The sequence below is a fragment of the Budorcas taxicolor genome, chromosome 17 (genome assembly GCF_023091745.1).
Source record: "Budorcas taxicolor isolate Tak-1 chromosome 17, Takin1.1, whole genome shotgun sequence".
Lineage (NCBI taxonomy): Eukaryota > Metazoa > Chordata > Mammalia > Artiodactyla > Bovidae > Budorcas > Budorcas taxicolor.
In genome coordinates, this window is record NC_068926.1 from 62,884,263 (window position 1) to 62,911,385 (window position 27,123).

At 45.2% G+C, this 27,123-nt stretch overlaps 4 protein-coding genes across 4 annotated transcripts; 2 read left to right on the forward strand and 2 right to left on the reverse strand.

The window, feature by feature from the left end:
* The first annotated feature begins 7,373 nt into the window (after positions 1 to 7,373).
* LOC128062396 (cytochrome c oxidase subunit 6A1, mitochondrial) lies at positions 7,374 to 9,289 on the forward strand. Its single transcript, XM_052654858.1, has 3 exons — positions 7,374 to 7,496; positions 7,643 to 7,785; positions 8,980 to 9,289. Exons 1-3 carry the CDS (start codon positions 7,394 to 7,396, stop codon positions 9,061 to 9,063), a joined length of 330 nt encoding a protein of 109 aa, XP_052510818.1. The 5' UTR covers positions 7,374 to 7,393; the 3' UTR covers positions 9,064 to 9,289.
* A 693-nt stretch (positions 9,290 to 9,982) lies between these two features.
* TRIAP1 (TP53 regulated inhibitor of apoptosis 1) lies at positions 9,983 to 12,358 on the reverse strand. The gene is made up of 2 exons (XM_052654523.1): positions 12,088 to 12,358; positions 9,983 to 10,958 (listed from the first exon to the last, which is right to left on the reverse strand). The coding sequence occupies exons 1-2, from the start codon at positions 12,274 to 12,276 to the stop codon at positions 10,875 to 10,877; spliced, it is 273 nt and encodes a 90-aa protein (XP_052510483.1). The 5' UTR covers positions 12,277 to 12,358; the 3' UTR covers positions 9,983 to 10,874.
* Positions 12,330 to 20,037, forward strand: GATC (glutamyl-tRNA amidotransferase subunit C). Its single transcript, XM_052654522.1, has 4 exons — positions 12,330 to 12,418; positions 12,527 to 12,699; positions 17,989 to 18,092; positions 19,296 to 20,037. The coding sequence occupies exons 1-4, from the start codon at positions 12,338 to 12,340 to the stop codon at positions 19,346 to 19,348; spliced, it is 411 nt and encodes a 136-aa protein (XP_052510482.1). The 5' UTR covers positions 12,330 to 12,337; the 3' UTR covers positions 19,349 to 20,037.
* A 588-nt stretch (positions 20,038 to 20,625) lies between these two features.
* Positions 20,626 to 26,909, reverse strand: SRSF9 (serine and arginine rich splicing factor 9). The gene is made up of 4 exons (XM_052654758.1): positions 26,680 to 26,909; positions 24,162 to 24,322; positions 22,508 to 22,680; positions 20,626 to 21,114 (listed from the first exon to the last, which is right to left on the reverse strand). Exons 1-4 carry the CDS (start codon positions 26,865 to 26,867, stop codon positions 20,971 to 20,973), a joined length of 666 nt encoding a protein of 221 aa, XP_052510718.1. The 5' UTR covers positions 26,868 to 26,909; the 3' UTR covers positions 20,626 to 20,970.
* Positions 26,910 to 27,123: the final 214 nt, after the last annotated feature.

The window sequence follows — 27,123 nt, forward strand, 5'->3', positions numbered from 1 at the left end:
CATGGACTGTAGCCCGCCAGGCTCTTCTGTCCATGGGATTCTCCAGGCAAGAATACTGGAGTGGGTTGCCATTCCCTTCTCCAGGGGATCTTCCCAATGCAGGAATTGAACCCGGTCTCTTGCGTGGCAGGCAGTTTCATTACTGGGGCTATGAGGCAATCCCAATGTAACAGTAGATGATTGATAATAATATATTACAAGTTGCTCTTTGTTAAACAAGATGCTAAGTGCTTTTACACACATCATCACTTTCAGCCCTCCCAACCATCCTATTAGGTGAATATATACTATGATTCTCCCTGTTCTGCAGATGAGGGAACTGAGTCCCAGAAAGATGAAGGGGTTTGTCCAACAAAAGTAGCAAAGCCAGGATTTTAATCCAGCTTTGACTGAGAAACTGAGTTCTTAAACGATTTTGTTATGACCGCTCTGTGCAACAGTTCAGAAGAATCTTAGGAAAGGGTGGGGGGAGGGGAGATCTGGAGCTCAGGGTGGAAATGAGAAGGAATAGTTCTCAAATACAGTGCAGTGAACTTAAACCTTGCTAGGGGACCAGAGGCCCAAGGCTCAGTGTAACCAGGAAAGGCTTCCTGTAGGAGGTGAAGGCTGAGGGGAGTATGCAGACAAAGATGGACAAGTCAGCAAGGGTTTTTCTAGCCAGGAGCGGCCAGCCTGTGCAAAGCCTCAGGTACAAAGTTGACTATTTCTCTCCTTGCTTAAAAGCAAGTCTTCTCAAGGAATTTCTTAGTGGTCCAGTGATTAGGATTCTGTGCTGAGGTTGAGAGTTTAATCCCTGGTCAAGGAACTAAAATCCCACAGGCTGTGTGGCCCCCAAAACCCAGAAAGTCTCTTCAGTACCTTTTGGATAAAATCCTAACTCAGCATAGCCTGCAGGACTCCTATGGGGTTGCTACTATTATTATCCCCATTTTACAGATGAGGAAATTGAGGCACAAAGAGAGGTGAGGCCAGACTTCTTGGATTTGAATGTTGGGTCAGTCACTTCAAGGGTTATGAAACTTAGGCAGATGTTCACCTCCCATGATTTCATGCTAAGTAGCTGACCTGAGACTTGAACTTGTACCAAGGTTCATGCTGGACAGCCTCCCATTGAAGAAACCTATCACAGTGACGGTAGTAACTGCTTATTTGTCAGTCTCTCCCTCTAGACTAGGTGTTCCATAAGGTCACTGCTGTTGCCCCAATCCAAGGATGTAGTTGAGATTCCAAATTAAATGAATTAATGATGCTGAGCAGCTCAGACAAGTTATTCAGATGATGGAAGTGGTGGTCACTGCCCCCCAACCTCCCCTGCAACATACTTGGAAAAATACTTCATGCCTTCTGCATAGTCCAGGCCCCTCTGCTCTGATTCCATAGAACCTGTACCCTTAACCATGATCATAGCAAAAATAATAGTGAACAGTAAGTGAACACTTAATTGAGACATAGCATTCGTCTCTTGGCAGACGAATATTTATTGGTCCAGGAACTGGAGGAACACTTAGCTGGGAGAAACCACAAGAGAAGTAGCAGGCAGGATGCCCCAGATAAGCTTTCCCCTAAGCAAGCTCTGTCCTTGGCTAGGCAGCCTCCCCCAGCCTTCCTCCAATTACCCCACTAGCAGCTGGCTCAGGGATTGAGGTGCCTGCCTGCCAGCTCTCTATTTCAAGGAAATAGAGCGCCAGAGACCGTAGTGGCTTCAGCATGAGTGTAAACATCACCAGCTGCCAGAGAAGATGACGTCAAATCCAGGCCTGGCTGGCCATGGCCTTGGGGAGACTCCCTACACAGAGAGGCCAGATGCTGCCCTGGGGGTCACTGTGAGAGGCAGCACAAGGTGGGAACTTCCAGCTCAGCACCTAGAAAACACATCTGATGGTTCCATTCATTCTCAAGGACCCCATGATTTGAAATATTTTTCTTTCCAAACCTACTGAAATCAGAAATTATGTAGCTTTTTTTTTTTCCTTGCTCATCCCTGTTCAGAGCATCAGACTAGCATGAGCTCAACAGGGTGACCTCTCAGAGTTGGTGTCGTTCTACCTACAGCAAAGTCAGCATGGCTTTGAGGTTAAAAAAACTGGCTTGACGGACTTTCAAGTGGTTAAGAATCCGCCTGCCAATGCAGGGGGCATGGGTTCAGTTCCTGGTCGGGGAAGATTCCACCTTCTGCAGAGCAACCAAGCCTGTACACCACAACTACTGAGCCTGCGTGCTCTAGAACCTGTGCTCTGCAACAAGAGAAGCAACTGCAGTGAAAAGCCCTCATTGAAACTAGAGAACTCTCACAGCAGCGAAGACCCAGCACAGCCAAAAATTAAATTAATTTTTTTTTAATTTTTTCGAAAAAGAAGAACTTGAGTCCCACACTGCCCAGGTCCACCAATTGCTTAAAGCTTGGAGATCTTGGGCAATATCCTCACAACTTCAAGTCTGTTTCCTTATCTGAAAAGTGGGGGAAGAATAGTATCTAGTTCACAGGTTCATAGCTCAGTCGGTAAAGACTCTGTCTGCAATGCAGGAGACCCGGGTTCGATACCTGGGTGGGGAAGATCCCCTGGAGAAGGAAATCGCAACTCACTTCAGTATTCTTGCCTGGAGAATCCCATGGACAGGGGAGCTTGGCAGGGCTATAGTTCATGGGGTTGCAAAGAGGTGGACATGACTGAGCAACTAAACCACCACAGGCTCATGGTTGGGATTAATGTACATTCACCGAGGTCCTATAATGAGCCAGTGGTCACAGTTCAGTTCAGTTTAGTCACTCAGTTCTGTCCGACTCTTTGCGACCCCATGAACTGCAGCACGCCAGGCCTCCCTGTCTATCACCAACTCCCAGAGTTCACTCAAACTCACGTCCATCAAGTCGGTGATGCCATCCAGCCATCTCATCCCCTGTCATCCCCTTCTCCTCCTTCCCCCAATCTCTCCCAGCATCAGAGTCTTTTCCAATGAGTCAACTCTTCGTATGAGGTGGCCAAAGTACTGGAGTTTCAGCTTCAGCATCATTCCTTCCAAAGAACACCCAAGGCTGATCTTCAGAATGGACTCGTTGGATCTCCTTGTAGTCCAAGGGACTCTCAAGAGTCTTCTCCAACACCACAGTTCAAAAGCATCAATTCTTCGGCGCTCAGCTTTCTTCACAGTCCAACTCTCACATCCATACATGACCACTGGAAAAACCATAGCCTTGACTAGACGGACCTTAGTCGGCAAAGTAATGTCTTTGCTTTTGAATATGCTATCTAGGACGGTCATAACTTTTCTTCCAAGGAGTAAGCGTCTTTTAATTTCATGGCTGCAGTCACCATCTGCAGTGATTTTGGAGCCCAAAAAAATAAAATCTGACACTGTTTCAACTGTTTCCCCATCTATTTCCATGATGTTCTTCTTCTGAATGTTGAGCTTTAAGCCAACTTTTTCACTCTCCTCTTTCACTTTCATCAGAGGCTTTTTAGTTCCTCTTCACTTTCTGCCACAAGGGCGGTGTCATCTGCATATCTGAGGTTGTTGATATTTCTCCCAGCAATCTTGATTCCAGCTTGTGCTTCTTTCAGCCCAGCGTTTCTCATGATGTACTCTACATATAAGTTAAATAAGCAGGGTGACGATATACAGCCTTGACGTACTCCTTTTCCTATTTGGAACCAGTCTGTTGTTCCATGTCCAATTCTAACTGTTGCTTCCTGACCTGCATATAGGTTTCTCAAGAGGCAGGTCAGGTGGTCTGGTATTCCCATCTCTTTCAGAATTTTCCACAGTTTATTGTGATCCACACAGTCAAAGGCTTTGGCATAGTCAATAAAGAAGAAATAGATGTTTTTCTGGAACTCTCTTGCTTTTTCAATGATCCAGCGGATGTTGGCAATTTAATCTCTGGTTCCTCTGCCTTTTCTAAAACCAGGTTGAACATCAGGGAGTTCACGGTTCACGTATTGCTGAAGCCTGGCTTGGAGAATTTTGAGCATTACTTTACTAGCGTGTGAGATGAGTGTAATTGTGCGGTAGTTTGAGCATTCTTTGGCATTGTCTTTCTTTGGGATTGGAATGAAAATTGACCTTTTCCAGTCCTGTGGCCACTGCTGAGTTTTCCAAATTTGTTGGCATATTAAGTGCAGCACTTTCACAGCATCATCTTTCAGCATTTGAAATAGCTCAACTGGAATTCCATCACCTCCACTGGCTTTGTTTCGTAGTGATGCTTTCTAAGGCCCACTTAACTTCACATTCCAGGATGTCTGGCTCTAGGTGAGTGGTCACACTGTCGTGATTATCTTGGTCGTGAAGATCTTTTTTGTACAGTTCTTCTGTGTATTCTTGCCACCTCTTCTCAATATCTTCTGCTTCTGTTAGGTCCATACCATTTCTGTCCTTTATTGAGCCCATCTTTGCATAAATGTTCCCTTGGTATCTCTAATTTTCTTGAAGAGATCTCTAGTCTTTCCCATTCTGTTGTTTTCCTCTATTTCTTCGCATTGATCGCTGAGGAAGGCTTTCTTATCTCTTCTTGCTATTCTTTGGAACTCTGCATTCAGATGCTTATATCTTTCCTTTTCTCCTTTGTTTTTCACTTCTCTTCTTTTCACAAGTGGTCACACCAGTGAGCAAATCATAGTCTCTGCCCCAGGCAGACCATAAACCAATAAATATTTAATACAGCAGATGGTGGGAAGTGCCACAAAGATAGCTAAGGCACAGTAAGGAGGACAGAGTGTCAGGGTGGGGAGGAGCTATTTCACTTCAGGGTGGCCTGGGAAGGTCTTCCTGATAAGAGATGACTTCTAAGACAAACCCTGAGTGAAATAAGGAAACAATTCATATGGCTACCTGGGGGGAAACTCTTCCAGGCAGAGAGATGAGTGTGTATAAAAGTCCTGAGTCAGAGGCATGCCTGGCACGTTCACAGAAAGGCAGGAGGGTCAGTGTCGCTGGCATGAAGTGGGCAAGGGGGCAGGTAGACTAGATGGTGTCAATGGGGCGGCTGGGGACAAGGTGTGTAGGATCTGGCAGCCCACTCTTGGGGCTTTGGCATTTACTCTGAGTGAGATGGGAACCACTGAGGATTTTGAGCAGAGGGGGAAGATGACCAGTGTTAGAGGATTCCCCTAGCTGCTCCCTAAGAATAGACTGTGAAAGGGCCAGGAAGCAGGGAGACCAGTCAGGAGGCTTTGCAATTGTCTAGGTGAGAGCTAATACCTTTGATCAGATTGGGAGCAGTATGTGGTAAGAAATGGTCAGATTCTGAGTAGGAATTGTGTGTATAAAAAATAATAATAATAAAGTACAATAAAATAAAATGTGTGGGGGTACTTCCCTGGGGGTCCAGTGATGAAGACTCTGTGCTTCCACAGCAGGGGGCATGGATTTGATTTTGATGGTCAGGGAATTGGATCCCACATGAGAGACAGAGAGAGAAGAGAGTGATCAAAGATGATTCCAAGTGTTTCACTTGAGGAACCGAGTCACCATTTTCTGAGGTGGGAAGACAATTTATGCAAAGTGCTTGTCATAGATGTGAGCATGAAGTAAATGCTCAGTAAATATTAGCTATTTGCTGTATTGATGACTTTGGTTTCCTGGACTGTCTAAACTCAGTCACCCAAGGCTTTGCAAATGCTGAGCATACTTGGCAAGAATATCATAGGTATCATGCCTGAGGAGGTACTGTGTTCCAAACATATGACAATCCTTACTTAGCAGTACCACCCTGCAAGATGTATTAAAGTCCTATGGGAAAATAAACATTTGTTGAATTTTTAACATTTCCCAGGCATTGGGTATTTTTTGCTTAATCCTGTCTCTAACACTGAATTGTAAAGTGTATGAGAGAGCTCTTACAGCTCTTGCATACTACTGTATACACCTGGCACAAGGTAGCCACTGTAGTTAGTCTTTACTAAATTAACCATCATTACTATGAATGGAGGTTGAATAACTTTTCCAGGTGGAGCTGTGTCTTAAATTATTGTTTGTCAGATAAAGAAATGAATTAAGTGCATATTACATTCCCACTTTAGAGAAGAGGAACAGCTGAGGGCAGACCAGATTTGAACCCAGGATTTCCTGATGCTTGAGCTCAGATCCTTTCCACGGCTACACTGTAGGGCTTCACAGACCCTTTGACTCTTTTCGAGGATGCCTAGAGATTTGATTATTCTAATTTCACCATAACATGCAAAAACCCAGGCTAAAGAGAAAGAAAGATCAGGTTGTGAAGCTCTAGTAATATGATCCTGTTTTTGTTTTCATGAAACTGCAGGATGCATTTGTTTTATCTAACTTGCTCAAGGTCATACAGGCTGTGAGGGATGGGAACAAAATATGAATCCAGTCTACCCACACCAGAGTCTCTGTTTATTCCTCTAAGTAGGGGTTCTTAATTTGGAGCACAGGACTCTTAGGGGGTCTCTGGGTGCACTTTACAGTACCTTCTTCCCCTCTCATTGTGTGCTTAAACTGTGTGTGCTGAGGAGAAGCTGTATTAATATTTTATTTGAGGAAAGGATTCAGAGCTTTCATTATATTTTTAAAGGAACCTATGGTCAAGAAGTTTACTTTTATTTTTATGTATCTATTTTTTAAGATTTTGTTTATTTATTTTTATTTGGCTGCACTGGGTCTTAGTTGCCACATGCCAGATCTAGCTCCCTGGGGAGGCATGGAACCTGAGCCCCCTGTATTGGGAGGGTGGAATCTTAACCACTAGACCACCAAGGAAGTCTCTCTTACGCATCTGTTTTTTAACTTTTATTTTTAAAACTGTTTTTAGATGAGTAGAAGAAGAAGAAAAAAGAAGGGCAGGAAAGAATTGCAGAGATAAAGTGTAAGAAGCGTCAATTGTTTCCCGTTGCTATTCATTTACTCAACATATTTGTGTTGAGCACCTGTTACTTGCCAGGCACGATCCCAGAGTTTGGGGATGCTGCAGTGGCAAAATCCCTTGTTTCCCCTGACAGATTATAAGCTGTGTGATGCCTACAAAATAATAATGATGACAATTATTATGTCCTAGTGTCTTGAAAAAAAAGCGCAGAGTCAGAGGATGAGGAGGGAAAAAGCATTTTAGATAGGGGATTTGTGCTCGGAACCTGTTGATTCGCACGGACTCCAACGAAGGGAGCGACCCTGGATGCCAGGGTGTCCTTCCACAAATCTTTTTTTTTATGCGCTTATCTTCACCGCGGTGCTGACCTTAGGAACAAGGTATGCCTACAGGAGTGCTGAGCGCACGCTCCCTCTGGCTCCCGCGGCTCCGAGCTTTTAGGCTACAATGCGCAGCCTCGGCGGAAAAGGTACCGCCCACTAGGAACTTCCTTTTGAGGTTGTAGTCCCACCCCCACAGCCAACATTCTATTTCCGCTTCCGGCGCTGTGGCGGACCCAGGTCGAAGATGGCGGCGGTAGCTGGATCTCGGGTTTCTGGGCTGCTGGGTCGTTCCCGCCTGCAGCTGAGTCGGTGTATGTCCAGTGGCGCCCATGGCGAGGAGGGCTCAGGTACTGGGACCGGGGTCGCGGGGCGGGCCTCAGGTCTGCTGAAGAGAAGAGCGGCGGGATTTTGACCTTGGCTCGAGGACTTGGGGGAGGGAGGTGAGACGCGGGAGGCTCCTCGCCCGGCCTGAGCGGTCGTGCCCCCTCTGCAGCTCGCATGTGGAAGGCCCTCACCTACTTCGTGGCGCTCCCCGGGGTGGGAGTGAGCATGCTGAATGTCTTCCTGAAGTCGCACCACGGAGAGGAGGAGAGACCCGAGTTCGTGGCCTACCCCCATCTCCGCATCAGGTCCAAGGTACCCCCTTGCAGTCTCTTCAAGTGTCTGTTCGCCATTCCCCAAATGCCGTAGTCCAAGTTCTTAATTCTCTAAAACGGTGGGTGCCGGGCGTGTACAGTTTCTTATTTAATCCTTCCAAACACATTTTTATTTTCTCCGGCCAGGCCTGAGTTTTCTTTTTTAAGGTCATACAAGTGCCCCTCGGTTTTTTCTTTTTCTGAGTCATCCCACCGTTTACCTTCTGATATTGTTAACAGTTGTCGGTTGTACAAAGCTTGGAGGTTTGTGAAATTACCTTAAGCTGGCAGAGTCGGAAGGCTCAGCCTTCAGGTTCATCTCTCTAAAACCTGGGCATCTGACAGCTACTAGCTGCATAACGAAGAGATTGACAGCTTCTGATCTTCACCTCTGTGCTAGTTACCACCCTGACTGTGTCATTTTTTGACTCTTGATGTAGATATTTAACTACTGTCTCACTTAGCTCAAGTGGAAAATTAAGCTGGATTCTTAAATTTAGAAAGAATTGATGAGTCTCAGCGCCACTGCCACCCTTGTACAATAGAATTAGAAGGCATACATACAGTGAAATGTCTTAACCTCAGTACCATTGACATTTGGGGCTGGATAATTCTTGTTGGGGCAAAGGGCAGTCCTGTGAGTTATAGGATATTAGCAACATCCTTGACTTCTAACCACTGAGTGGTAGTGGTACCCCCTCTTCAAGATGTCTCCAGATACTGGCCTGTGTCTCCACAAGAGCAGAATCATCCTGGGTTGGAAATCACTGCCCTGGAGCAATGTTTTTCAAAAGTACCACGCAGAATAGTTGAGGGTATGTTGCAGTTTCCAATCCAGAGATTTGTTTCAGGTCCAGAAATCTGCATTGAAGTCAGCATCTCCTCCCCTGTACCCGCCTCTAGCATTCTGATATAGGTGATGGGAGGACTGCACTTTCAGAAACACAGCACTGAGGTTTACAGGGAGAGGCTTGGGAGTACCGAACTTGAGTTTGCCTTTCCTACTGTCCTCTTTACGGGCTCCCCTGGAGTTTATAAGAGCTCTCTTATGGGAGCACTGAAACATGGCAGTTATGTAAAGGACGAATTTCCATTTTGTTTTTATGTGTTACCTGTTACTTGCTCTGTTTTAAGCAGTTTGTGGCAGTGCTGAACTGTTTTCTGGAACTGCCTAATTGCCATCTTCACTCCACAGCCCTTTCCCTGGGGAGATGGTAACCATACCCTATTCCATAACCCTCATGTGAATCCGCTTCCAACCGGCTATGAAGACGAATAAAGAGAACCTGGACCACTACCCAGTGGGGACCACAGCACTGGTTTGGACCATTACTCTGCACGCATGGACCAGAAAAGTATATGGGACCTTAAGCTCACCACTTTGTATCCAGTGATGACCATTACACTTGAGGACCATTACACTGATCTTCCATCCCTTTGCTTATAGCAGGAGGAGATGGCTTAAATAAACAATTAGTCATGACCTGAGAGTTGCATTCTTTGGTTGTGTTTTTCCCTCAGAAAGTAGCATTAACCTAATTAACAGTCAAAATTGGGTCCTGGCAGACTTTGGATGGCAAAGACACTGGCATTTGCTGAAGGATACTCCCTAAAATCAGAGTTTTCTCCAGAGGTGGCAAGTTCGCATCTTGGGTCCTCTCTCAGCTCCCTTCAGGCTGGAAGGGTTATCAACTTCTGGAGAAATAAAGGCAGTATGACAGTATGACACTTCCTGCATATAGTACTGGCTTTGTTTGTTTCTGGAATTAAAAATTTCCTGTAGCCATAAGAATTAGAAGAAACAACAATCAATAATAGTTACAAAATCACCCTTGAAGAGCAATTAAAATTTCCTCTTCAAAATTTAAAACCTTTCAAGTACCTCAGATAGTTGGTGATTTTATGGGCAGGATAAAGTAAAAATAGCAGTAAAGTGGAAGAGAGATACAGAATCTAGGCTTTCTGTAAATCAAGTTTCATACTGTGTGGGCACACAAAATTTTCTGGGTTGGGTACCATTATATAAACATTGAAATCAGTGAGGTTTCCATTTGCTATACCATACTACCTAGCTTAGATAAATCTTCATTTTTAAATTATAAAGCATATAAAACTGCCCAGTGTACATGAGATGTGTGGGGTTCATAGGATGGAAGTCGTTCCATAAAATGCAGTGAGTTCCAGGAACAAATAATGAATATAAAACTAAATGTTACAATTTATTTCATCTTCATGATTTCAGGCATTACAGGGCAGGGTGAGTAAACAAGGCAAGTAAAGTGACCTCTTCAGCCCGCCTGCCACCCCCCCCATTTAATCATATGCAGCATTTTGTCATTTTTATGATATACAGGTTGACTTAATTCATTGACTTAAGTTGAAAGCTGGCAGCAGCAAATCTTGGTAATTTAGGATCTTCCTCCATAGCCACTCCAAGGATTTTAATTCCTGAACTACACGAAGTGCTCTGAAATGGTGTTCGCTGCAGCATTCATGAAGCTTTCACATCTTAGTATGAAATCTGACACCTCTTCTTTAGGTAGGAAACTGTTGAAAGCGGTCTTCCTCTTGGCTAACCCAGTCCACCAACAATCTTTAACAGTTAAATTACTATATAAAAATAAAACTGTGCTTCTAAGCATTGACCGAAACTGTTGTGCTGGGAACCCTTTCTAGAGTATTAGCTCCCTTAGAGAAATGAGATCTTAACCAGTTGCTTCCATGAACCCCCAGCAGTGTACGTAATGTCCTTCAAAGAATGGCTCGAGGTGAGGCAACCTTATCCTGACAAGCTTACTAGAGTTTTTATACAAGATATATTTAAAACTGATCCCAGACCAAGTACTGCAATGATAATCCCAAATAATCCCATTATTTAGAATACTGAGTTCCTGCTGTGATGCCAAAGCCAGAAATCTCAAAGAGTGATGGTTCATCATTTTTTACAAATGAGAGAAAGATATCAAGGAGGAAAGGAAATTCTTCCCTCCTAAATTCATCAAATCAATGCTATCTTCAGTTTTAATTGACACGATCCAGGGTCCTCAATTTCCTGATTTGAGGAGTCCACTTTCAAGATGACTGTCAAGGTCAAGAAGAGCTTTCAGGCTTTTCTTTGCCATGGCCCATGAACTCCAGTCCTTCAATAGGAATCTCCTTCTCCTTTATCGCTTTCTGATGGAAGAAAACATATGATAAAGGGACTACATGAAGCCTGAAGTCAAAACTTTAGAAATACTTTGTAGAATATTTTGTACTTTAGGTACAAAAGTAAATCCAAGTGTACCATAAGGACTACCAAACATGACAAACCCGAAGTATGATTATGAAGAAATTAAGTGTAAGACCAGAGAGAGAAGCTGGAGAGTTGTAACAAAATTCAGAAGTGCAATTTAAGCAGTATCACCACTCTGTTGTGATACTTGTTTAGTCACTAAATAGTGTCTGACTTTCGTGACCCTGTGTGACCCCTGCCAGGCTCGTCTGTCCACGTGATTTCCCAGGCAAGAGTACTGGAGTGGGTTGCCATTTCCTTCTCCAGGGGATCTTCCCAACCCAGGAATCGAACCAGCATCTCCTGCACTGCAGGTGAATTCTTTACCACTGAGCCACCTGGGAAACTCCCATTGTGACAGACACAAGTTCAAATCGGTCCCAGGACTTACTGGCTACGTAACTTTGAGCAAGTCTCTCTTTCCAATGTCTACGGGACAAAGACAAGTCCACCTGGACTTACTGAGGATGTTTTTTAAGTTAACTAATTGGGAATGCCCTTGCCCAGGGCTGTTCTTACAATCAGATCTGTTTCACATTCCCTGTGCTGGAATAAACATGTTCTAACTGGCCAAGAGAGAAAAAATAGGCCAGTGAAGGCATTGTGACAACATAAGAGGACCCTCCATGAGGTCTAACAGGCCAGAGACTTAACACCCCGTCTCTCAGTGGAAAAGTGCACCACAGCAAAATCCAAGGACACTTGATTCTAGTGAACTTCGACTACTCGTTTAACTATTTCTGGGCGTGAGTGTTCCACGCATAAAATACAAATAACTGGGCTCACTTTGCAAGTTCAGGTTCATCACCAAAGGAACCAAAGAATGTAATTGGGCTCCGCAGAAAGTAAGGTGCTGCAAAAAGATTTACCTTTGACATTCGGAGAGATACCACGCATCCCGGGTGGTGAATGGTAAGGGAGAGAACTCCTGCCACTGGTCTCATCGAGGCTTTTCTTCCATCCTGCCCGTCCCAACCCCCTCGAGCCGGGGCCTAGGGCAGAGGCGAGAGGGCCCGGGTAGGAGCTCACCTGAACACACTGCTGGTAGCGCTTGAAGAGGTCGGTGCATGGGTCCCCGGAGCCATCCCCCTTGAGGAACTTCTCGGCAAACCAGCGATTGAAGCACTGGTCGTACTCGCGCTTCATGTCGGTGCAAGCCTCCCCTACGCTGTTCATGGCGTCGGCGTCCGCGGCGGTGGCGGCGCTCTCGGATGTCATCACTTTTAAGCGCGTCGCGCGCTTAGGAGAGGATGCGCTACGGCGGCCGAGACGGAGCGAAATGTGGGCGCGGGCCGTGCACCTGGGTCTTCGGGCTGCGGCGCGCGGGCGCCGGGGCTTCACCTCCAAGGCGGATCCTCAGGTAGAGGTCGGGGAGTCCAGGCGGGTATCGGAGCGGGGCGGAAGGCGGAGCAGGCCCCACCCGTAACCCACACCCTCCGCCTCATTCGCCCCCCCACCCCGCCCCCAGGGAAGTGGCCGGGTCACGGGCGAGCTGATCCAACACCTGGAGCGGCTATCGCTGGTGGACTTCGGCAGCCAGGAGGCCGTGGCCCGGCTGGAGAAAGCCATCGCCTTCGCCGATCGGCTCCGCGCGGTGAACACCGACGGAGTGGAGCCCATGGAATCAGTCCTGGAGGACAGGTAAGCTCGCGGCCGCGCGGCCCTCGAAGGATTGCCCGCGGCGCCTTCGCTATCAGTAAAGGCTGGAGCTTAGTCTCTCATTCCACCGAGGGGAAAAGAACATTAGCGACACGCGAGAACTTGCCCACGGTCACCCTGCGAGTAAACGCTTTCTCTCTTTGCGTCGTTCGTTAAGGATCCTCTCCCTCCCTTTTAAAATCCTCGAGCCCTTCCAGTGCAACAAGGAACAAAATCCAAACGTCTAAGCTTTCACCTTCTAGGCCCAACTTTCTAGAGCGCCCCCTACCTCATCACTCCGACCACTTGACTTCCTGCCTGTTTCTGCTACACGCCAGATTCGTGGCTTCTCTAGGTCTTTGCCCTTGCTTTTCTTTTTGTTGGACAGTTCATCTCTTTGGCCTCTCCTTTGTTGGCAAAGTAATGTCTCTGCTTTGAATATGCTGTCTAGGTTGGTCATAACTTTTCTTCCAAGGAGTAAGCGTCTTTTAATTTCATGGCTGCAGTCACCATCTGCAGTGATTTTGGAGCCCAAAAAAATAAAGTCTGACATTGTTTCCACTGTTTCCCCATCTATTTCCCATGAACTGGATGGGACCAGATGTCATGATCTTATGTTGAGCTTTAAGCCAACATTTTCACTCTCCTCTTTCACTTTTATCAAGAGGCTTTTTAGTTCCTCTTCACTTTCTGCCATAAGGGTGGTGTCATCTGCATATCTGAGGTTATTGATATTTCTCCCGGCAATCTTGATTCCAGCTTGTGCTTCTTCCAGCCCAGCGTTTCTCATGATGTACTCTGCATATAAGTTAAATAAGCAAAGTGACAATATACAGCCTTGATGTACTCCTTTTCCTATTTGGAACCAGTCTGTTGTTCCATGTCCAGCTCTAACTGTTGCTTCCTGACCTGCATATAGGTTTCTCGAGAGGCAGGTCAGGTGGTCTGGTATTCCCATCTCTTTCAGAATTTTCCACAGTTTGTTGTGATCCACACAGTCAAAGGCTTTGGCATAGTCAATAAAGCAGAAATAGATGTTTCTCTGAGCAGAGACATTACTTTGCCAACAAAGGTCCATCTAGTCAAGGCTATGGTTTTTCCAGTGGTCATGTATGGATGTGAGAGTTGGACTGTGAAGAAAGCTGAGCGCCGAAGAATTGATGCTTTTGAACTGTGGTGTTGGAGAAGACTCTTGAGAGTCCCTTGGACTGCAAGGAGATCCAACGAGTCCATTCTGAAGGAGATCAGCCCTGGGATTTCTTTGGAAGGAATGATGCTGAAGCTGAAACTCCAGTACTTTGGCCACCTCATGAGAAGAGTTGACTCATTGGAAAAGACTCTGATGCTGGGAGGGATTGGGGGCAGGAGGAGAAGGGGACAACAGAGGATGAGATGGCTGGATGGCATCACTGACTTGATGGATGTGAGTGAGTGAACTCCGGGAGTTGGTGATGGACAGGGAGGCCTGGTGAGCTGCAATTCATGGGGTCACAAAGAGTCGAACACGACTGAGCGACTGAACTGAACCACTCTAAATTCTCCCTCCACTCCCTCTAGTCACTATCGCCTTATCCTGTCGGGTTTTCTTCCACTGTTTTTCTTGATTATCTTATTTTTGTTGACTTGTACTATTTCTTGTAATTAGAAAGTGAGCTCACATCTGACTTGCTTACTCCTGGATTCCTGTCTCAAAAATTTTTTAGATATACACATTTTCTGACCTGGGGGTTCCCTGACTGTGACATATATCTGTGACAGTGCATCAAGATGTGTGCACGAGCATTCAGGGTATGCCAATCTGTTGATAATACAGAACAACAGAAAAGAAACTGGGAGGGATTGGGGGCAGGAGGAGAAGGGGACGACAGAGGATGAGATGGCTGGATGGCATCACTGACTCGATGGATGTGAGTTTGAGTGAACTCCAGGAGTTGGTGATGGACAGGGAGGCCTGGCGTGCTGCACTTCATGGGGTCGCAAAGAGTCGGACATGACTGAGTGACTGAACTGAACTGAAGCGTCCTTCATGGCTAAATTAATCTTCATACACTGAAATGGCAGTTAAAAATAATGAAATAACTATATATGCTGATATGGAAAGGTTTCCACGGTATACTTATTAATAATAAAAAAGGCAAAGTTCAGAATATGGTGTGTGGTTTCATTGATACTTTATGTGTAATCTGTTTTATATACTCTGGTGCATGCATTAAGTTGTTTTGTTCCCTGAAAGGGCATGCAAGAAACTGTTAACCATGGTTAGTGTTAGAGAAGGTGGAAATGCAAAGGGAAATTTTACCTTTGAATGCCTAAGGGGGCAGAGTAATAATCCAAGTAGTGAAGTAGTGTAATGCAACCCGGAGGGCTGGGTCTTTGACAAAGCAGCTTGTGTATACTGTACTTAGAGTGTGCAGCCCCTAACCACCTCTACCAGTTATTGCCAAATCTTAATACATTTTTAAAGAAAACACTCTTTTTTGCAAAGCAGACTTGTTTGCCATTTAGGAGTGCAGCTTCTTGGGAAGGATAGGTATGCAACTTATAAAGATAAGGGCAATCTACAACCCTGTCCTAGCCTTTTCCTGATGGAATTTTTAAAAATAAATTCCTGGTAGAAGTGGGCAAAAGCTGCCATTAGTCAGTGCCAGTCAAGAGAGCCACACTTATCTGTAACTGTAACCTTCGTGTTGAGTGCTTGCTTGCCTCAGGACTTCCCCGGGGTTCCAGTGGTTAAGACGCTTCACTTCTACTGCCAGGGGTCATGGGTTCGATCCCTGGTCCAGAACTAAGATCCCGCAAGGAGTGTGGGGTGCCCATAAAAGAAATAGTCGTCCCATAGAAACTGTTCTTTTTCATCTCAGAGCCAGAGACTGACTCACATGGCATCTCTGATTGCAGTCAAATAACTCAATACTTAAGATGTCCCTCAGGGCTTTATTTGCCCCATCAATTAGCTCTCATTTCAATCTGCATGAAACTAAATTAAAAGGCTCGTAGATGGAGGTAGACTGGTGGCCAGAGAAACAGCTTCTTGCAGCTGATAGCTGGGAAGAGGCAGAAAGAAGCTAAAACAACAGCACAACTGTCCCATTGGTCAGCCCCAGGGCCAGCTGAGGCACTTCTTCCATCATGCTGTCATAGTGCTTTCCGTGAAATTAAATGCATTGCCCACAGTTATTGGCTTAAGTGCATTGTCCATGAGCTTTAGAGGGCAGATTTTTTTTTTAGAGATTTCTAATTCACAGTTGAAGCTGTCCTCAACCAGGGCTTTCCATCTGATTGAGAACACAGCAAGATCAATGGACTCTTTTTCAATTCTTCCAAGGATGGTACATAACTAACAACTAGACCAGATGCGTAGAAGTTGTCCTACATTTCTGGACTAAACTCTCTTGTAGAATCCCGACTGAGAAAGATGAGGTGAGGTAGACCTTCATAATTGACAGGCATCTGAAGAGCTCATCTGGTCCTGTTTCGTGTTTTATGCATGATTCCAGGGTCAAGAAAAGTTAAGCAACTTGCCAAATGAGGGGCCTGCTTGGTGTGCCCTCACAGAGACTCTGGGTTCAGTAGCCTATGATTAAGAAAATAGGGAGGTGTGGAATACAAACAACTTCATCTTAAACAGTACTTGGATAGAAATGTGTGATAGTTAAAGAGGTGAATTTCCTCCTTCAGGAAACCTTACTAGGAAACCCAATTACCAAATGAGTGGACCTGGGAAATTTTTTATATTGCTTGCGCTGGGTATTCATTGGTGTGTGAGCTTCACTTGTTGAGAAGCACGGGTTCTAGAGCATGTGGGCTTAGTTGCCCCTTGGCTCGGACCATTTTAAACATCATCCCAGCAATTCTCTGAACCTTTTTATTTTTTATTTTATTTATTTATTTTTTTATTTTTTTATTTTTTCTGAACCTTTTTAGAAATAAGGTAACTGATCCATGGAAAGGATAAGTAACTTGCATACAGGCCATGTGGAGCTCTGGGGTTTGAATTCCGCAGTGATTCAGGGGCCCCAGCTCTTAAACATTTTGTCATATTGCCCAACAGAAATATAAACTCCAGAAAGTCCAATGGTCACCTTTACAGATGATTTTTACTGTTGTTCTCCAAGTTTCCTTAAATGAGTATGAGTGTATATTCCTTATATGGTTTAAAAAGAAAAAAATCTAGTGCAACCTTCACTTTTTTGGCAAGAAACTTAAAGTCTAGAAAGATCATACTTGTCCAAGGTCACACAGTTAAAACAGTGCCAGTCCTAGAATAGAGTTCAGCTTTGAACTCTTTGTACCATTAGTAAGTGTTTATCGTGTCTCATTCGGGGCTGGGTGCCCCAAAGAAACAGAACCAATCCTTTCCTTAAAGAAACTTATGATTACACCTTGGCCTTTCTGTACAGCCTCTACAGATGTTCATGTCCCATCCTTGCCCTACTGCGTGTGTCTGGTTCAAAGCAGAAAGCTTGGCTGCTATCCTGTTAGTGACTTGAGTATACTGCTTACTTTTCAGCCCAAGTATCTGGAAGCCATCTCAAACCTCTTGTCATGCACTTTCAAACCTTAAAACAGTAGTAAAGCCCCACAGATGTGTTCAACTGTTTGGTTTCACTCGTCTCCCATCTGGATAGTTTAATGAAGCCACTAAGCCCCAACAACAGTACAAGATTCTTGGGCTATGTTTGTGGTACATCTTGCAAGGGAAGGTACTTTTATATCCACAGGTGGCTGTGATGAAGAAAGCACTCATCTTAGGGGCACCAGAAGCAGGCTCGGATCCCAATCCTGTCCCTTAGCAGCTTAAGTCACTTATAACCACTGTTGAGACGGTTTCTGTACCTTACTCATTTCCCATCCCCATCGTCCCCCACCCCCGAAATCCAGCTTTCTTGATCATGGTTAAGGGGTAACATCATCTGTTCTGAGGACCGCAGGCTGGGTGGGGTCCCCTTATCAATTTCCTTGGCAAGCATCACTTACCTCTTGTTAGACTTAATACACTGTATTGTAATTGCCTTTTTACTATCTCCACCAAAAGCACCTTACCCATAGTAATCATCAAAAATATTTATTAAAACTTGTCAATACTGAGGAATAATTATTAATACCACTTATCTCACAGGGTTGTTGGGGAAATCAATAAATGGTAGGCTGTTATTTGGTCTTCCATCTTTGAGTAGTGACTCTAACTCGAGAATATGCTGCTGTCTTCTTCTCCTCCCACCCTTGACCCTTTCAACCCATGCCCGTGAAGCCACATTCTGAGAAGCTCACCTTAAGCTTCTGGTTTTGTAGATGTCTGTACTTGAGATCTGACAACGTGGTAGAAGGCAACTGTGCGGAAGAACTACTACAAAACTCCCACCGAGTTGTGGAAGAGTATTTTGTGGCTCCGCCAGGTATGTGCTACCCAAAATGGCTTAACAGACTGTGCCACAGTAAATGTGAGAATGCTGTAGGAACTGTGAGGCCCAGATCTGCTCCGTGAAAGCACTCTGACCAAGTATAAAGAGGCAATGGTGATTGTCCAAGGGTTCAGACTTCTAGTTATAAGTTAAATAAGTCCTGGGGATGTGTGATGTACAGCATCGTGACTAGTTAACAACACTGTATTGTATATTTGAAAGTTGCTGAAGAGTAGATCTTAAAAAAGTTCTCACCACAAGAGAAGAAACCGTAATTGAGACAATGGATATTAACTAATCCTGTTATGGGAATCAATTTGTGGTATATACATATATCAAATCATTGTGTTGCACATCTTAAACTTATACAACTGTATGTCAGTTATCTCGATAAAACTGGGAATAACAAAAACACAGTATGTATAGGTGGCAAGGTGGCAGTAGATTCTGGAAGTCACATTAACCTCTAGGGGTCAATTGGTAACACGAATGAGGAAAACAAAAACAGGACTGGGGTGGGGAGGGCTGTGCCCAGTGGCAGATCTGGAGCTCTACCTTAAAGGGACAGCTGGCATGTGCTACTTCTCTTGTTCAGGGCCAGGCAGGGATGGGAGCCCAGAGAACCTGGACATCTGGCATTCTGTGTGCTGGTTCCCAAAATTTAATTGTTCATCAAAGACTTTAAAAAAGTAAAATACTGTGAAAGTAAAAAACATACCTGCAAGCCAGATGCATCCTGTGAGTCATCAGTTTACAACCCCTAGTGTGGAAATTTGCATCTTTAAACCTCACTGTAACTATTTTAAAACTCTGGGCCAATAATAACACCCAGAACTTTGGGTGTTAACCTCTGATAGTTGTTACTGTTTAAGCAGACATAGCCATTGATCACATACGCTGTTTGTCACACAAGACTGTGTGTCAGGTTTTGCTTCTTGGGAAAAATTGAGTTCACATAGTCTCTCCTTTCTCTCCTATATACATACAAATGTCTAATTAACCTGTCTCTGCTACTTATTGACAAGTGTGCATTAATCAGGCTTCACTTATAACTGTGGTTCTTTCAGATACTCAGAAAAACAGGGTAATAGCTATACTTACTTCCATTGCTTATTTTTCATGACAAATCAGTTAGCTCAGTGTAGAGCCAGCTGGGAAGCAGGCTTAACATTCCTTTTTGTTTTTCTTTTCAAACAGGTAATATCTCTTGGTCAAAGCTGGATGAAAAACAGCCCTTCTCACACCACTGAGTAGCTATTCTGGGAAGGGGCGTTCTATGAACACATGGAAGTGCAGAAACTATTTTGCACCAAGTATTTTGTTATTATGAACACTAATGTACCACTTCCTTCAGTCATCTGAAAAAAGTGATGGCTAGGTATCTTTTACTAATTCTTCTGAAGATAGAACTGGGAAAGATCTAGCCAAAATAAGGCAGAGTCCCTGACACCAACAGGAAGTGGAAGGTATGGCTGATTTCCAAGGAAATGGATCAAGTGTATTCATAGATACTCATAGACCATTCAGTGTGGAAGACTTTATCCCTCCCTAAAAGACTGTCTACCACACTGCACTTGAGTGAATCTTTCTATTTATGTAATTGTTATAGACCTTGCATCCGATCACTTCGTGACCACCCTTTTAGTTGCTATTTCTGTCAACCTGAGCAGCCTTTTATCTTCACTAAACATACTTAAATTTGTTCTTGGGTACCCACTGTGTTTCAAGCAGAGTGCTGACTTTCTGCTATGGTTGAAGGTGCCCCGGGTAGGCAGTTTGGGGAGGTGATGGGTTGTTTATGACCTTCACGGTTGTCATTTCATGTGTGCGTAATTTCACCCCAAACTCATTGAGTTGTATAGTTCAATGTAAAGAGTACAGCTTTTACGGGTTGACTATATTTCAATAAAGTGGTTTAAAAAAATAGCCTGTGACAATGTAGCCCCCTTACCCCCACTCCCTGCCCCATGATTACTGAACTAAGCAGAATCCAAGACAGTGGGAGGTTTGGGTTTTGGGATCCAAGACAGCGGGAGGTTTTGGTTTTGGGGTTTGTCTTTTTTTATAGCTCAGATACCAAGGACAAATATGAGACAAATTTAGGAGCGAAAGTGACAGAATCAAAACTTAAATATTTGAGTTTTTTTCCCTGACCAACTTGCTCAAGTTGGTTTTGGTTAAGAATTTCCCAATGATCTTTATGCTGGCACCCACTTTTAAAAACGTGTTTTTAGCCTTCTCATTCCCTTCCCCTATCTGCAATGCTCCTCTTTTCATTAAAGCAGCTTAGTTTACATGGTTGGCTTTGAATTATAAGAAAACCCTGAAACTTCCCTTGGATGTGACGTTCTCAGACCGTCGTCAGAGCAACTAACTTTATCCCCAAATAAGTAATCCACTCCTGCTCCTTATCAATTGGGCACAAGTTGCCACTGCAACTCAATGTTTTGTTTTGTTTTTAAACATATCAGTGTGCCTGTTGGTGAAATCTATGAACACAATCAAAGACAACTACACCTGTCAGTTATTAAACGTTTAAAATATATTTCTAAACAGAATGGGCCGACTCGGTCACAGTAACTGCTGATCTCCATAGAAGAGCAACCCACAAGGATACAGCACTGATTTTTTTCCCATCATCGGGGTGAAAAATATACAACTCGTTTCTGAACCAAAACCACAATTTCTGCAGTTAAAAATGTTTCACTGCTAATATGGCCCTGGTAGAAATTATGTAGCTTTATTTCCTTAAAAAAAAAAAAAAATTAAAAAAATCTCCTAAGACACTAAATCATCAATCTGGAATGTAGATTCTGAGCACAAAGCAGCTCAGTTCACCTAAAAAATAAAGAAAAAATTCCCACCACCTGTCTCAGTAGGGTCTGAAAGGAGAGAAGTAGTGTGGGGAACCCCTGCTTTGGTATGGAGAGTCACGGCCCCTCGACCCAGACCGAGACCGTGAATAGCCATAGCTGGTGCTTCTCTCTGGATAAACTCGGATGTAGGATGTTTCACCCTGAAAATCAAACAAAAAAGTCAAGGAAAAAATAAGACCTAGAAGAATAAAGCACACCAACACTTAATATGGCCGCCTAACAATAATGTCGTGTTGAGCACCGTTTGGCACAACAGTGCCACAGGTACGTATTCTTGCTCAAGGTAACAAATAAATGGCAACTCGATTATGTGATAAATAACTCAAATACCGGCTACTACTCTTAACAAACCTAAATTACTACCACTGACCCCCACAATCTAAGAACTGGAAAGGCTCTCAGAGGTCAGATATATGGTTCAATCCCCTGCCACCTTTTCTGGTGGGTACTTACGGAAGAAGCTGACCAGTATTCAGCACCTCCCAGGTGTCAGGACCTGGGCAAGATGCTTCATAATTTAGCTTCCTGACAAGTCTTATAAGATAATGCTATTATTGCATACACAGGAACCAGGGTTCAAAGTTGCTCAGCTAAGATTTTAATAAGCAGCAGAGGAGTTGTGTCCAGGCAGGCTTTTCACCCTCAGCTAGCATTCTCAGATTTAAAGATGCTAAGATGAAAGAAGCCAGATGCTTACTCCCCTCAGTGAACTCAATAATTTGATTTACCCTAGCCAAGGCTCCGCTCTGTGTAACTGAGGACCAGGTGCTGTTTTGTTTCTGCTCCAAATTCAAGTCCTAGAGGATAGTCTGAGCAACAGCACTGCTAAGGCGTGCAGCCTCCGAGACATAGTTAGCAAAGTGAATCCTTAGAGAAAGAAATGGGCCTTGAAATTGATGTTTTCAGACATCCCTAAACCCCATAGCAAGTCAGGACAGTGTAACCAGGACAAAAACGTCCAATGGGTGGTCTGGTCTCCGTGGTATCAAAGGAATAGCTACCATGAAAATCAGACTGAAGTCCAAAACAGCAGCCACCTACTTGAAGGGAAGAACAGGGAAAGCTAAGTCCCAGGGTGAGATGATGAACAAGAAAACCTGAGCCAAGGGCTCAGGTTTCAAAGAGGCTTCTGCACCACTTTGGGAAAGGCAAAGTGAAGTGACAGCCAGCCCCAACAGCAGTACCTAAGAGGGTAAGGTGACATGGTTGGCTTGCAGAGCCCAGACCAGAGCCAGAGGAGGGAGAGCCATAATATTAGGTTCATGGAGGGACACTGTGGTTTAAGTCAGTCACCACATGACAGACTGGGTATTCTCTCTGGGTTAAAAATATTATGGCTGCAGACTTCTCTCTGCTATGACCCTGCATTGCTGGGGCATAAGGAATTCCCTGGCTTTGTCCACTTAAGATAGATCTTAAATGATATTATAAGGTCACTGAATGGCAAACACATGGCCTGTTGCTACTTCTGCTAGGTCAGCTTCAGGTGGAGTGGTCTGGCAACGAGCTCCTCAACAGCAGGTGGGGACTCACCTCATGAGAGCGGAATTTGGTTTCATCCAGTTTACGCAGGGCATATTCCATGTCTTCTTTTCTGAGATACTCAACCATCCCCATTCCATCTTTCTGCACATCTGCGTAACAGACGTCCCCAGCTTCTCGCATGTGATCTTTCAGGTCCTGCCAGCTGCCTGATGGAGGAAGTCCTAGGCGCACAGAACACAAGAGAAGAGGCCACATCCTTCATCCATGTTAAGAGCCCCAAGACCTAGGGTCCTTTCCCCATCAGTCACTACTTTTAAATCGTGATGGTCCCCAAATCACAGATTTTGACAAGGGACACAAAACCAAAGAACACTAAAGTATGGGTGATAAACCACCATAAGCAGCTGGTCCTAGGCGACTCTCCCAGAGACTAAGCCTTTCTTGACATAGCAAGAAGTCCATCCCATTACAGATTTAGCATCTCTAAGAATTCAAAGCATCTCTTTCTCTGTCCTTCACAATTAATAACAAAATCCCAAGACTTTGAGTTCTAAATTTTTCCATTATGAAATTTTATCGGTACCAATTATTTCTTGTCTGACGCAGGACATGGGAATTTTGAAACAATCTAGTAAAATAACTAAGGCATAGATGAAGTAACACAAGAAAAACCTAAAGTTTGTTTTCTTGTAGGTGGGAATGACTGACAAACTAGACAAAATACCTCTTAAAAGATCACCAACACTCTTCAATACAGTAGGGGAAAAGGTAAGACTCAGACGCTAAAACTAGTCGGGAGTTATACAACCCTACCTGATGTCATGAAAGGGAAATGTGCTCCTGCTCTCAAAGGCTGTGTTTACCGCTCACAGCTCAGGACTGCAGCCATTTCCTAATAGTTTTCTAAGCAGGATTTCAGAGCAGCATGGAGAGAAAAAAAGATATGTATGACATCCTGAAGGAGGGAATAGAGTTCTGGGGTTAAACACTTACAAAGGGACACAGGCAGATACTGACAGTATCCCTCTTCAGCACCATGGGAGTCTGCTGCAACTGTGTGACATTCGCATCTAAGGTGCCAGGTTCCTCAAGATACCTCACTCTGCCAGGGGCCTAAAACACCCCTACAACATGCAGAAGGCCCCAGTTTTCTACCAGTGTGTTAATATTTCCAAAAAAATACATAAACCTCTGAGCTTAGCATCTCATCACTTGTCAACACTAGACATTTTGTTCTGTCCTTCGCAATACGATCCCTAAGACTACAAGTTGTTTGGTTTCTTTTTTACATAATTCCAAAACCATCACAAAATCTGGCCTATTTTAGGATCTAAGGCTAGGTATAATTTGTTCAAATCTGGCTTCCAGAATGTCTTTCTAGCAAGTCAGATGCCAAGGTACATTTCCAGAAGAAAATGTCTTTAGAATCCTGGCTGAAGAGGTTTGTGCATCATCTCTTTCAATGCTAGAAAAGTCCTTTTTTACAAGAAGCAAGTTTCTGTTCCGTCAAGGCTGCACGATCAGTGCAATTTCATTGGCAAGGTACCTGCCTCACTGGCAAGGCTTCAGACTGTCACTGTGCATGAGAAGGAAACCCCACACATCCTAAGCACTGAGAAACAACAGCTAATATTTCTTAGAGGCCAGACTCTGTGCTAAGTATTTCACATGCATCATCTCATTGAGTTTGAAAGGAACATACCTGAAACAAGAACTCGGAAATCAGATCTTCTTGTAGGAGGCCCACTCCTCCCACCGCGGGGCCACCCACCCCGACCTCCGTAAGTCCTGGGGAACTCCACACGAAGCCGACACTGGCCATAATCATAACCGTTCCTTCCATAAATTGCATCCTCAGCATCTCTGCAGAGAAAAGTCTGGAGTTAGTGTTGCTCAGGAGGACCGACTAATTTCCCTGTGAGGGGCATGAGTAACAAGTATGAAAAAAAAAACCTGAAGTGAGAAAAAAGCAAAAGAACAAAACCCAGGAATTTGATGTACTACTGCTTTGAAGACCTTTCATGACACTGGAATTAAACTTTGCAGCTGTCACACACAGGGTTTTCTAGGTATGAAATGATAATGAATAAACAGGTAAGAGAATTCAGAAAAAATAAACTGTTAGCAGATGATTGACTTTGCCATAGAACAGTGTTTCTTTGACCTTGGGGAGCTGTTTCTCAAAATGCACACCACACACTAGTCCTTTAATATTCTTCCTCAAGGCCTAGTACATTCAGGTCTACAGAAGGAAAAACTCATTTAAAAATAGGGAAGGCTCAAATGACAAATGAATATTGGTGTTTTGTTTAAGAAATACGGAATTCCCTCAAGTGCACCTTTTCAGCATGGCTTCGAGGACTAAGTTGTCAAAACCGCTCTCTGGGTACAGTTTTGCCAAAAGAGATAAATATTCAATAGAGTAATACTTTAAAAGTCTTTCTTAGGGTTCTAGGGGAGTGAGGAACACCAAGATGGCTCTCCAGGATTTGACAGGAAAGAGAATGCCCTGAGGCTGGGGGGATAAACAGCTGAAGAAATACTAATGAAAGAATCATTCAGATGTCAGAGGCACATAATCGCTTATGAAGATTCTAGTCCCAGGATCAAAAGCAAGGAGGACCACATCCAGTTCAACCCTGGCTATATGCAGAATACAGTGGGAGAGAGGCAGTACTGCTAGGGTTTAAAGTTGTGAATGAAAACTGACCTCAGTTCAAATCATTCTGCTACTTACTAGTCGTTGCCTCTGGGTAAGTATGAGATCAGGACTTTACATCTAAGTGTAAAATGCCAGTTTTGAAAGGATTAAATAAGATAACTATGTGTGCAGAGCTTTGCTTGAAACTTGGCACTAGTATATCAAAAAGATAGCTTTTCCATTATGAAAGGAAGGAGAAAAAGGCAAAGTAGCACATCACACAGTAAGTTTGTGTTCGAAGGAACAGGGGATTCAAATCCTACCTTCCCTGGTAGCCCTCCCTTTTATCAACTCTAACCTCAGTTTACTCAGGATGTCAAGTATGTCAAAAGTAACGGAGCCTACCTTGTAGGCTGTTGAAAATGCTTAGTAATATATAGTACAGTACATGACAAATAGCAACTGTTAAAAAAAACCAAAAACACCAGTACTGTTAATAATTCTTTTCCAGTTTAGGTGTGGAAATGCCTAGTTCCATTTTTGAGGCAAATGGCAAAGATACTAAGAACGATTTCCGTCAGAATCTTCAGCCATCAAAGCCTCAGGGTGCGTCCTGCCTCCCCATCCTCAGACGCTCCCCTTGCTTCGCATCACCCGCCCCCATCCCCCAAGATGGGCAAGACATCCCACCGGCAGTCCTCGTAGCGAAGCCCGCAGGGAGCAGACTAGGCAAAGCGCTCCCCGAGCCAATGCTGGAAACCAGAGAGCAAGCTCCGATTCACCCCAAGCATAGTAGCCAGCACAGTGCGGTGGCTTCTAAGAACCAACAATCGCAGTTTTTAAAGTTCCCAGGCCTTTTCTGGGAGACAAGGGCCGACACTCTGCAAAATCACAAAGACTCCTTCGAGCTCGTTTCGGATTGGGCGCGTCCAAACCCTCGGGAGACCTTTATCATCTAGCGGTGGGAAGGAAGAGTGAAATCCGAGACCTCATCAGACTATAAGTTTCCCCAAATCCCTGATGCTTTTATCAGAGCGAGGCTCTGGCCCCTGCGGGGCGGGGCGCGCGTGGATGGAAATCTGGTCCATCCAAGAGCCAGCCCGCTTTCGGCCCTGCAAAGGCATCCATATCGCCCCGCACTGTGCGCCCCCACAACGGCGAGTTCCAGCGGAGGGGAGGGGAGAGAGTAGAGAGGACAACCAGTGTCCTCACTCCTCACCGAGTCCTTTCCGGGCCGCCTCAGGGGCCAAGCTTCCCAAGCTCTGGGCCGCTTCCCCCGAAGGGTGCCTGGCTACCAGCCCCCGAGGCTGATCTGGGCGGGCTTGAGCCGTCCTCAGACCCGGCTTTTGTGTTTTCAAGTCAAAAAAATAATAATAGAGGAAGTGACGGAGCAAAGGACTGCCTGGAGCCCCGCGGTGAGAGGCCTTAGCCTCCACCCGGGGGCGCCCTGAGGGGGTCTGCGGCGAGAGGGGGAGGGGAGGCCCTGGAAGCGAAGGGAGAGAAAGGGAAGGCGGGGGCCCGTGGCCTCAGGCTGACTGACGGGCGGGCGGGTGGTGGGTGGGCAGCGCGGGGCCCTCACCGGGGGTCCTCGAAGCGCACGAAGGCGAAGGGCACGAGGCCGTGCCGATTCTTGAGCTCGATCTCGCTGATGCGGCCGTACTTGTAGAACAGGTCCTCCAGATCCTTCTCGCGCACGTCGCTCGGAAGGTTCCCCACGTAGATGCGCCCGTCGCCCTCGCCGCCGCGCTCGTCCGCCCAGCCCGACATCCGCACCGCCCGACGCCGCGGGCCCGCCGCAGCCCACGTCCCCGCCGCCGCCGCCTCAGCCGGTGATCCCCCCACAGCGTCCCCGCGGGCTCGGAGGCGCTCAGCCGCTCAGCATTGTGGGAACGAGAGCGGAAGCGGAGGGGTCGGGAGGAGGCAAAAAGGAATCCTCTTAAAGGGGACGCGGCTGCGACGACTGCGCGTGCGCGTGCGCCCCCTGTAGGCGCCCAGGGGTCCCGGGGAGCGACGACGGAGGGAG

Bases quoted from the DNA above. Each gene is read 5' to 3' on its own strand.
- LOC128062396 (XM_052654858.1), top strand. From the start codon at position 7,394: ATGGCGGCGGTAGCTGGATCTCGGGTTTCTGGGCTGCTGGGTCGTTCC. The intron at 7,497-7,642 runs GTACTGGGACCG...CCCCCTCTGCAG, and splicing joins CCATGGCGAGGAGGGCTCAG to CTCGCATGTGGAAGGCCCTC. The intron at 7,786-8,979 runs GTACCCCCTTGC...TTCACTCCACAG, and splicing joins ATCTCCGCATCAGGTCCAAG to CCCTTTCCCTGGGGAGATGG.
- TRIAP1 (XM_052654523.1), bottom strand. From the start codon at position 12,276: ATGACATCCGAGAGCGCCGCCACCGCCGCGGACGCCGACGCCATGAAC. The intron at 10,959-12,087 runs GTGAGCTCCTAC...TTCTTCCATCAG, and splicing joins GCTACCAGCAGTGTGTTCAG to AAAGCGATAAAGGAGAAGGA.
- GATC (XM_052654522.1), top strand. From the start codon at position 12,338: ATGTGGGCGCGGGCCGTGCACCTGGGTCTTCGGGCTGCGGCGCGCGGG. The intron at 12,419-12,526 runs GTAGAGGTCGGG...CCCCGCCCCCAG, and splicing joins CCTCCAAGGCGGATCCTCAG to GGAAGTGGCCGGGTCACGGG. The intron at 18,093-19,295 runs GTATGTGCTACC...CTTTTCAAACAG, and splicing joins GTATTTTGTGGCTCCGCCAG to GTAATATCTCTTGGTCAAAG.
- SRSF9 (XM_052654758.1), bottom strand. From the start codon at position 26,867: ATGTCGGGCTGGGCGGACGAGCGCGGCGGCGAGGGCGACGGGCGCATC. The intron at 24,323-26,679 runs GTGAGGGCCCCG...TTTTCTCTGCAG, and splicing joins GTGCGCTTCGAGGACCCCCG to AGATGCTGAGGATGCAATTT. The intron at 22,681-24,161 runs GTATGTTCCTTT...CTGTGCGCCTAG, and splicing joins TTTCCGAGTTCTTGTTTCAG to GACTTCCTCCATCAGGCAGC.